General features: G+C 35.1%; 1 protein-coding gene across 1 annotated transcript; it reads left to right on the forward strand.

Annotated features, from left to right (window-relative positions):
* The first annotated feature begins 268 nt into the window (after positions 1–268).
* Positions 269–8,805, forward strand: LOC132549905 (SOSS complex subunit B2-like). The gene is made up of 6 exons (XM_060213881.1): positions 269–648; positions 3,401–3,539; positions 4,201–4,272; positions 4,832–4,895; positions 6,392–6,500; positions 7,068–8,805. Exons 1-6 carry the CDS (start codon positions 573–575, stop codon positions 7,232–7,234), a joined length of 627 nt encoding a protein of 208 aa, XP_060069864.1. The 5' UTR covers positions 269–572; the 3' UTR covers positions 7,235–8,805.
* The last annotated feature ends 1,730 nt before the right edge of the window (positions 8,806–10,535 follow it).

Genomic DNA, 10,535 nt, shown 5'->3' on the forward strand with positions numbered 1-10,535 from the left:
ATACTTGAAAAAAAGTCCCTACCAGGCTTTCTTATATATATTTAAGTGTAAACACGATCCAAGTCCTATTTATATATGAATAAAGCGACATAGTGCATTCTCTCAATCCATTTTTTTTATAATTTCTTAATCTTTCAGTGCGTCGCAAAACACGTAAATGAAAAAAATGTGATTTGTGCAGAAAAATGTGTTTTACGTCCTTGGTTTATTTTTTTCATATGTAATTCCGAGTTATTTCCCTTGTCACAATGCCCGGATGACAGTACAAAACACGCGATAGGGCTAGGTTGACTATCCGTCGCATCCGTGTTGGTCTTCTTCCCAGATTTTTCTCTAAAGCAAAGTCAAATCGACACCCTTCCTTATTATATGCTAAAAGATAAGACACCAGGGGAAGTCATGAAGTAACAGAAAATAATTTACACCGGTAGAAGTAGAAAAGAAAAGCTGTCGGGCCTTCCAATATCACGATCTCTGGAAAAAAGAAGTGGTTCGTTGCAGGAAAACGACAGGCAATATTTAAAAGGATGAAGCAGAGCTAGGGTTTGGCATTTACTGTGCATTCTCCCGAGATGTCTGATCACCATATAAAGGACCTGCGTCCTGGAATCAAGAATGTAAACCTCATGTTTATAGTGCTGGAAATCGGTAAATAAGCTTGATTATTGGCGGTGTCGACTTGATTTTTTTACCCCAATAGAAAGTTCCGGGTGATGCTCTAACATAAATATAGCAAAAATGAAAAAGAGATTTATAATCTTTGTTGATTATGCATGTCAACGTATATATATTGCATATATGTTTTAACGCACGAGTCGAACATTCATCTTAAACCAATAATACACTGATATGAATCAGGAACTACAGACCGTGCATTTTTAATTGGCTTTCACTGATTTGATGATGTGATGTTGCAGTAATTTCGGAAATATTTTTGTAATATAGGTCATTATTTATTTCAAAACCTTTGTTAAGAATGGAACCTTTGGCCTCCAACTTAACTGAACTTTTTTTCAAACCAATGGGAATTACAAGCTAGCTCATTCTATCTTGGCAATATATTATGGCTAGGGTTACACACTAGATTTTCCTTGGATATTGTCCTTGATATTCCAGGGGTTACAGCAATGCTTCGGAAAGTACTTCAAAGCACTAAGTTTGAGTTCTTTCGCTGGTGCCATTGTAACAGATGTAAATCTTCGTCAAATGATGGATTGTTTTAATTGCAGTTTTACGCTGGTTAATCCATCATGCATTGGTTAATTTTCCTTGTAATCTCTGTTTATAAAGAAGTATTAGAAAGATGTTTCTCAAACTTAATTGAAGGTTCCTCTCTTTTCCTAAGTGCAAATTGTTCCTATTTGCCTTTGAGTCCAATCAGTAAAACAGATTTGGTGACAGGCTGCCATCTTGAACTTTGATAGTTGACTGTTAACTGTTTCTTTAGAAGTACTGGATGAATATTTCTCAACCTTATTAGTTAATATGTATATACATATGCCATATGATCCCTAGATGTGCCCATTCAATTTCAAATTTGATCAGGAAAAAAAAATGGTGGACAAGTGTCCATCTCGGATTTTAACATTTGAAGATTGTTATTGCTATTTCTTGAGAAGCACTGGTATTTTTTAACTTAATATGTCAGTTCACTTTAGTCCCAAGTTAAGCTGATCCAAATTTTGTATCATTTCAAGAAAACAAAATGGCTTGACTGGAGACCATCTTGGATTATGACAATTTAAGTGTTTCTCAGAAAGTTCTTGTTAGGTCTTTTAGATGCAGGATATTCCACGTGGATGTGTAGATCTCTTTGCGATCTCTTGTCGATGTCATTGCCTCCGATAGGAAATGAATTTAGGGCCACTGGCTCACTACCCCAAACAGTATATTGCAACTCTGGTTACCAATATGATATTTCACCTTTGATTTGGTATTCATGAAGTTACACACACCCTGTTGTTTCTGTGGTTCTCTCTGTCTGATCAGTAGAGTCATGGATGTAATGTGTTAGAGGTCCAGGCACAATTTCTGTTGGAACATTCAGCTACACAACAAGAAAAACACTATCCCTTTGGATTCCCTGAGACGAAATGTAAAGGAACCTAGGTCTTTAGTGTGGAATCCAACTTGTGACCAATGAAACGGAATAGGGAAACCACATCCCTGTCCTTCCACAGGAGTCAAACCTGGGTCTCCATCATGATGCTCCAGCCGATTAGATGTAGCATGCTATTTATTTCATTTTGAATTTTTAATGATCATGCTAAGACCTGAGATTAATCGCTGGCTGATGCCAGACAGGAATGTATACAAACTATATGTGCTTTCTCCTCTCTTTGCTTAAAATCACATAACGGATATAGCTTGTAATTTTAATGTGTCAAAATTTTCACAATTTTCAAAATGATCTATTTATATTTTAAGCAACTAAAATGTCTTGATCTGCAAGTAGATGTAAAATTATACCTAATGTACTATTTCACTGATTCAATTTTCATAATTAATGGTTAATATACCATGAAATAAAGAAACAAATTAATTGCTGTGAAAATAACTGGCTACACAATCAATATCTCCAAAAACGTGATCTCAGTGTAGGGATGGGTAAATAACTGGCTACACAATCAATATCTCCAAAAACGTGATCTCAGTGTAGGGATGGGTAAACGTAATCTCAGTATAGGGATGGGTAAACGTGATCTTAGTGTAGGGATGGATAAACGTGATCTCAGTATAGGGATGGGTAAACGTGATCTCAGTGTAGGGATGGGTAAACGTGATCTCGTATAGGGATGGGTAAATGTGATCTCAGTATAGGGATGGGTAAACGTGATCTCAGTATAGGGATGGGTAAACGTAATCTGTGTAGGGATGGGTAAACATGATCTCAGTATAGGGATGGGTAAACGTGATAGGGATTGGTAAACGTAATCTCAGTATAGGGATGGGTAAACGTGATCTCAGTCTAGGGATGGTTAAACCTGATCTCAGTATAGGGATTGGTGAATGTCAGTTGAAATGAAATTTCAGATGCCTGTTATTTATATTATTGCAATATTCACTCGTTCAGAACATCATGTCTTATTCTTGTACTCTTTCAGGAGTCCATGTGTGTAAATCTTTCTTTTAATATTTTTCCCAAGTTTTATTGAATCTGAGTTTGAATTATGATTATGTTGCCAGGTTGGTATTTTGTTGTTTCTGTCCTAGTTTTATTGAATGTGAGTTTGGATTATGATAATGTTGCCAGGTTGGTATTTTGTTGTTTCTGTCCTAGTTTTATTGAATCTGAGTTTGAATTATGATTATGTTGCCAGGTTGGTATTTTCTGAATGTTTTTCGAAAGGATGTTTTTGTTGTAATTCTCACAAATCTTTCATTTTTTCATTGTATGAAGGAAAACCAACAAGAACAAAAGATGGCCATGATGTACGTTCCTGTAAAGTTGCAGACAAGACTGGCAGTATCAACATTTCCATATGGGACGAGACGGGTGATCTTCTACAGACTGGGGATATCTGTCGCCTGACCAAAGGGTATGGTTTGGAAGTGTGGTATTTTCAGGACATTGAGTCACATTGTGGTACATTTTCTTCGAAGATGATATAGTGGATGCTTCACAAGCCTATTACCTGTTTGATTAAAATTTCTTTAATTGATTCCTCTATCAGATTATTGGTTAACCTAGAATTTGGGGAATTCTGCCTTTTGGAAAAAGAGGAAATTTTGGCCAGTTTTGAGAAATGGAAAATTTTGGACAACCCTTTTTGTAAGAATTCAAAAGAAGGATAAGGTAAAAAGTATTTGGCACTCATGAAGAGTATATGAAAAAATATTGAAAAGTTGGGGTTGTATTAATATTTCTTTTTCATAATGGCATAATTTGAAAATATACTAAATAACTCTGGTTAGAGAAAAGTTTCCCTTTGTTTTCAGTATATTTTCTTGGTGAGGAATTTGTTTATTTTCCTAGGAGAAAAATACCACTTGGAGAATACTACTCTTTCCTGGTAGTAAAATTTATCTAGACAAATCCCTAGATTAAAGGAAACTGATATGTGATGTTTTGTAATCATTGTAAAACACAGGTCTAAACTCTTCTCAAAACTCTTATATTAATTACTTGTATTTTATTCTCACCTTATGTTATATTTCATCTCAGAAAGTTATCATGTATCATATTTTTTGTACTTTCAGATATGCCAATATTTGGAAAGGCTGTTTGACATTATATACAGGAAAAAATGGAGAGATAATCAAAATTGGAGAGTAAGTTGTATAATTAAGAACACAGAAGTCATGGAAAATAATTAAATACTCTTTTTCTTTTACCCGATTTAATCATTAGCATAGGTAACCATCTCAGGTGAAAATCCTAGGTGCGTAATTTGACACTCTCTGCTGTGGTTCTTTGCAGTTTTATTTCACAAAAAACTTAGAAACAGATCGGTGTTATGTTGGCTGTGTCCTTGGGTATCACTTTAACCTTATTGCTCTGAATGGCATGCAATGGGCCTTCCATATGTTGTTCACTGAGGTAGGCACCAGCTGTTACAAGGAGACTCTACCTCCAAATGACTCTGGCTGTTCATGAGGTTATAAACCTAGCTAGCTTCAATTTCTTACATCTTAGTGACCTTATGCAACAAAATGCGACATTCTGGTTTTACACTTGGGTGCAGAATGATTTTCGTCTTAATTACAAGGTGTGATATCCAACAAGGTATACAAAATACCAAGTTTGATGTTGTGTGTACATGTATCAGAAAGTATGGTTTACAGAAAATGTGGATACTTAATTAAGTTAAGTATTGTCTTTAATCAACAGGTTTTGTATGCAGTTTTCAGAGACCCCTAATATGAGTGAACCTATCCCAGAGGCTGTACAGAAGGTAAAACCATTTACAAAATTTGAGTCATAAATGGACAACTTTGTTCTAATGTAAAACTTCCAACCATTCTATATTTGCTTAATGACTCCCATTATAATTTAGGTGGATCACAGTGATAACAAAAGAGATTTAACATTGATTAGGAAAACAGCTAGAAGCTTTAATTTTAATCAGGAAAATAGCTCAGTAGTTTGAAGTTTATCAGAGAAATATGTCAGTAGTTTGATGTTGATCAGAAAAAAGCTCGGTAGTTTGATGTCGATCAGGAAAATAGCTCGGTTGTTTGATGGTGATCAGAAAAATAGCTCGGTTGTTTGATGGTGATCAGAAAAATAGCTCGGTAGTTTGATGGTGATCTGGAAAATAGTTCAGTAGTTTGATGTCGTTCAGGAAAATAGATAAAGCGCTTAAAGGGACATAATGATAAAAACTTGTTTATATTAGAAATGGAAGACATGTTATTTATAGTTCCAATGATACCTAAATGTCATCTTAATACCCATAGTCAATCCTGAATGTCAAGTTTGACCTCTTAAATTGTTTGAGAAACCCCTCTAAATATAAAGCCGATAGTATCTGTATTGTAACCCTGGTAAAATATTACCCGCAATATACCATTCGGCTAGAGAGAACTTCTCTTTAGCTCGATTGGTTGAGCGTCAGACTAGTAAGCCAGGGGTCCCGGGTTCGATTCCTAGCGGAGGCATTGAGATGAAAAATGACCTCGGTTACAATATTTATAAGTCATACCAAAACGAGGCAATCACATTATGGTGACAGAATCAATTTGTATCAACAATAGTGATAAAGTTAAACACCCACTTGCTGTGAAATGTGACAATCTAAAGAAATTTGCACGCAGGTTATCACAGCTCAAACTTATTTCAGCCTACTTATTTCAAACCTTTGTCATTTCATCATCATAATTTCTCCTTCAGTAACCCCTTTATAACACATGCTTACTCTTCACCTTCAATTTACTTGAGCAGGGAGTGTTTCCTTATTCCTAATGCAGTTTTTTTCATTGTTTGAAGCCTGTTATACTGACTTCCTATTCTGATCCTTAGATTTTCCTAGCATTCTCTGCTTTGTAGCTAAGGTTTTGCCTGTTTTTGTTCACTTCTGCTTCACATGGGACTTCATATATTTAACAATAACAATTTATATGTAAGTGCTGTGAACTCCATCAGAACTTTGCTGGTTATAGGAAATCCTGTTAAATGGTTGTTTGATAAAATGTAGTTTTCTCATGTTATTTTGTCAACTATTAATTGTTTATTTGATTACTCATCAAATTCTGATCATAGCTTTCAAGAAGGACCTAAACCACATCTAGAGCTGCTTATGCAGAATTTGGCGACCAGATCTGTTTATGCATAATTGGGGAAAAGACAGGAAAGATTACTTAATCTCGATGTTCCTGTTGATCTGTTACATGATGATGGGGAAACAGTTTTCTGTTAATTACGTTTTGTAAAACTTTCTCTATTCATCAGGAAGGACAGCCACCTGGTCAGAGAAAGTCACCTACAGAAGGTGGTGACAAAGGACTTATCCCAAATCAAGGGGGACCACCAAACAACCAAACACCACCAAGTGGTCGAGGTAAGTTTTAACAGCTTCTGTTGTATATGTAACATTTTTATGGATCTCATTATTCACTTTCATTCACTTTGACAAAAGTTTTGAACAAAAAAAACAGCAAGTTGATGTACCATACAGGTATAAAGCCAAGGGCTATTTTTCATGGGTTGTGGTCATTTTGGGAAGAAAATAAGTGAACTAGGAAGGAAATTTTTAGGAGTAAATTGCAAAGTTTGTTGTTAAGACACTTTCCCAGTATTGTTAGGAGGTGTAAAATTAAATATAGTATATACAAGAAATTTAAAGTTTTGAATGTAATTTGTATACTTTTAATTGAAAATACTTTATGCTTGGAAACCATTTGCATTACATGTATTATGTACTGTAGTTCATGTTATCATAGGTTGTAAGCAAGATAATTTCCATGGTACACGTTGTAACAGCTTCTGTAGAACTCGGATCATTGTTAAGGCCCTTTTGGCCTCTTGTTTTTGCTCTTCGTGTGTAAGTCTAATTTCTTGTTAGGATCTTGATTTCTTTATAACTGTAGTATTTGTGGTGTTGTTGAAATTTTGTGTTTTATTTCAGGTAACCCTAATTATCAGAATCAAAGACCATCACGACCTTTCATACCAGGACAAGGTCAAGTTCCTGGACAAGGTCAAATTCCTGGTCAAGGTCGAGGCATGCAACAAGGTCATGGTGGAAACATGGTTCCAATGAATGGACGTGGGGGGCGGGGAATGCGGAGATGATTGACAGACATATATCAGTTTTCATTGGGAAAAAAAAATGAAATTTGATTGATGCATAAAAGACATTTCAGGATGATATTCTTGTTAAATGTTTTTAGGAAACCCACAAAGTATTGAGCTACATTAGTGGATTGCATTCCTTATAGAGTGGAAATTAAACAAGATGCTAGAATTACTGTCTTAGTAGTTTACATCAGGGTTGTTATGACCAGAAACCAAGTGTACTGATCAAGGTGAATCCCTGAATAATTTGTACTGGTAACAGTTTATGGTAATCAGCTTAGTAGAAGCGGATTTTTCATAAATTTTACTTCTCCTAGGTGTAATCATATTAATATAGGTTGATAATGGTTGAGGTAAAAGTTCATCCTTAATCAGTAAAATATGTGAAAAGTACTTCCCGAATGCTGAAAGTTCTGTATAGTGAGAAAGGAGTCTCTATAGAAGGGACAGTAGAATTATCTCCCTTGTCCAGTTGGGTCTATATTGTGTAGCTGTAGACGATGATAGATAGATAAGCAGACTGTCGAGAGGTATCACAAGAAGATTGTACTTATGTGTTCAAAAACTCTGTGTATGTAAATTATAAGATTTACTTAAAGATGAAATCAAGTGTCTACAAAAATGAAATTTAAAAAAAGGACATGAAAATAGAGCACCATGAATATTTTTGGTTTTACAGCCAACTTTATCTGAATATAAGTGAAAAAGTACGGAATAGGAATTTAAGAAATTTGCTTCAAAAAGTGATGTTGTTTATCGATGCAGTTATATTATCACCACATGTGTCATTGCCAGAGTGTTCTCCTGAGCTGAAGGATAATGAAATTTCTGTTTGATGAAGTGGAACTTTCCAACATACAGTTTAAAAAATAGGTCAGATCTGGTGACACATGTAGAATTTTAGAAAATTATAATCTTGTGATCAAAGTGCAAAGATTGATCTACTTGTTTGACCATTGAATTAACATGCTATTTAGAAACAAACAATGCCTTTGTTAAAGCCATGATGTGCAATATTGATAAAAGTGATTACAGAATGAAATGAGTATGATGTGAATTTTAATATGTATATATGGATCCCTTACTGATGTCAAAACATAATTTCAAAACATCAATTTGATAAAGTTCAGTTTTTGTTAATCTGTCAGTTGAATGTATGTACACTATGCTGTTGAATCAATCTATCCTTTGTGAAATTAATATCATGATCTGTCCCATGTCTAATCTGATATTAAATGCTTTGAAATCATTGGTGTTGCGACAAAAAGTAATTCCACTTGAATGTTAAAAGTGATCTTTCTTTTGACATGTCTTAAATCTGTTTCCACCTTTTAAAATACAGGCCACTTGTTGTGTGGTAAAAAACCTGTCCAGTTTCTATTTAGATGATGAGCAGATTGGTACATTCAATTCCTTGCTGTCAGAGAAGACTAATTACATTTGTATCCCAAATTCTTGTTGATATGTTCAGAGAATTTTCATATATATTACAACATGTACATAGAGTGTGCACAGAAGCTCTGTTAACACTTTTCAAAGTAGACATTAAAGTATTGAAACAACCAATATTCTGATTTCTTGTCATCTTTACTTTTTCATCTTTCAAGGTTTTGAGCCCTCCGTCATCAAATAGTGATTTATTCAACTTGTCCTATGTCATGGTCCATCCATTAGTCCTCGAACATTTTGTAGTCATCTGACCTGAAGGGTCAGATTGACCTGTAGATACAATGTTTAGCCTGTCGTTGTACTGTGTCTGCTGTAAAAACATTTTTCACATTTTAAACTTCCCCTGAGTTTAAAACTTGTCTGAAAGGATCCCGAGACGATCCCGACCAAAATTTTTCGGGTCAGTCTTAAATTCAATATGGCCACATTCTTTAAAAGAAAGCCCATTTTAATCCATTCTCAAGTTCCCATGATGACATAGAGCTGAAAATTTGGGTAGGTTTAAAAAGGAAGTCAACAAAGTGTCATTTTTTTACCTTGTCAGAAGTTCAGTATGGCAGTCATGACAACCATATTGTAACATGATTGCAGTCATAGTCTGTCGGAACCATACCAAATGTAAAACTCTCCAATTCTACCAGTGGGTCTGATCCTAACCAAACGTAATTTTTTTGGGTTGGTTCAAAACCCATTAATGCACTCTTGGCCATATCTCAGAGAAAACAAATCTAATTTCTCTAGTTCCATTGGTGCCTTTAATCTAGTGAGACAGTCTCTGAAGACTGAAAACCAATATTTATACAAACTTTTTTTTCTTATATTTATTTTTAGAAAGATTTTCCACATATACATAATAACACACCACGAGTGCACTTACATTCACTCACTCACATCCTCCCCATTACCATCATCACCATCACCATGACATCATTATTATCACCATCATCATCGTAAATCTCTGAAACACTCCCATTCATGCACATACAATTCATTTTTTAACATGGTGGCACACACACACAACACTCAAACTTATATAAACACTCTCACATACAGAGAGAGAGGGGGAGGGAGCATGGGGTGGGGGATGGGGATGGAGTTAGTTCCCCTTCCTCAAAGAATGCTTCAGACCAAATTTGGTAAAAATCTGTTCAGACATTCATGACTGGTACTGATTTCTTGAAAAAAGTTGAGGGACGCGGGACACTGCACCATGGCATAAACAATGTTCAGGAATTCTGAAGACATAGAAAATGTATTCAAACATAAAACCAATCAAATTCAAACAAGAAAGTAAAAATACTTTTTATTGGAAAAAACACAACATGTATAATGGGTGTAATGATAAGAAGATCTTGGCACAAAATTAATGGATACACAAATTTGTGGAATGATGTCATTCATAAAACATTTAATAATCCTCACTGTGTGTATACTGTCACTTTTATTCAAATACTGCACAGGTAATCATAAAACTAATGCAATTGTCATGTATACTCGTTTACTCATTAAATTTATACCAATAAACAGGAAAATAATAAGCAAGGGACTCTAGTAACATGTATATGTTGTACTCGTACCAAAATTTGTCCTCAATCTGCATACGAGTAGCTCATGACACTCCAACATGAGAACTAACACAAGCAGTTCATGTGCATTTGAACATGTGAGCATGTGTGATATAAAGCTAAAGTAAGGAATGTGCTCATTTATGCAAAAAAAAAAAAATCATGACAGAAAAATCATTTATTGGTGACTATAGAAACCCTCAAATAAAGGTTCCCCCTTCCTCCCAAAGGAGTAGGAGGGAGGGGAGAGGAGGGGTGGGTGGGTTAGGAAGTTGTACCCTCAC

Source organism: Ylistrum balloti, unplaced genomic scaffold, assembly GCF_031769215.1.
Source record: "Ylistrum balloti isolate Yb309-2 unplaced genomic scaffold, AGI_CSIRO_Ybal_v1 Utg370090, whole genome shotgun sequence".
In the NCBI taxonomy this organism is placed as follows: domain Eukaryota; kingdom Metazoa; phylum Mollusca; class Bivalvia; order Pectinida; family Pectinidae; genus Ylistrum; species Ylistrum balloti.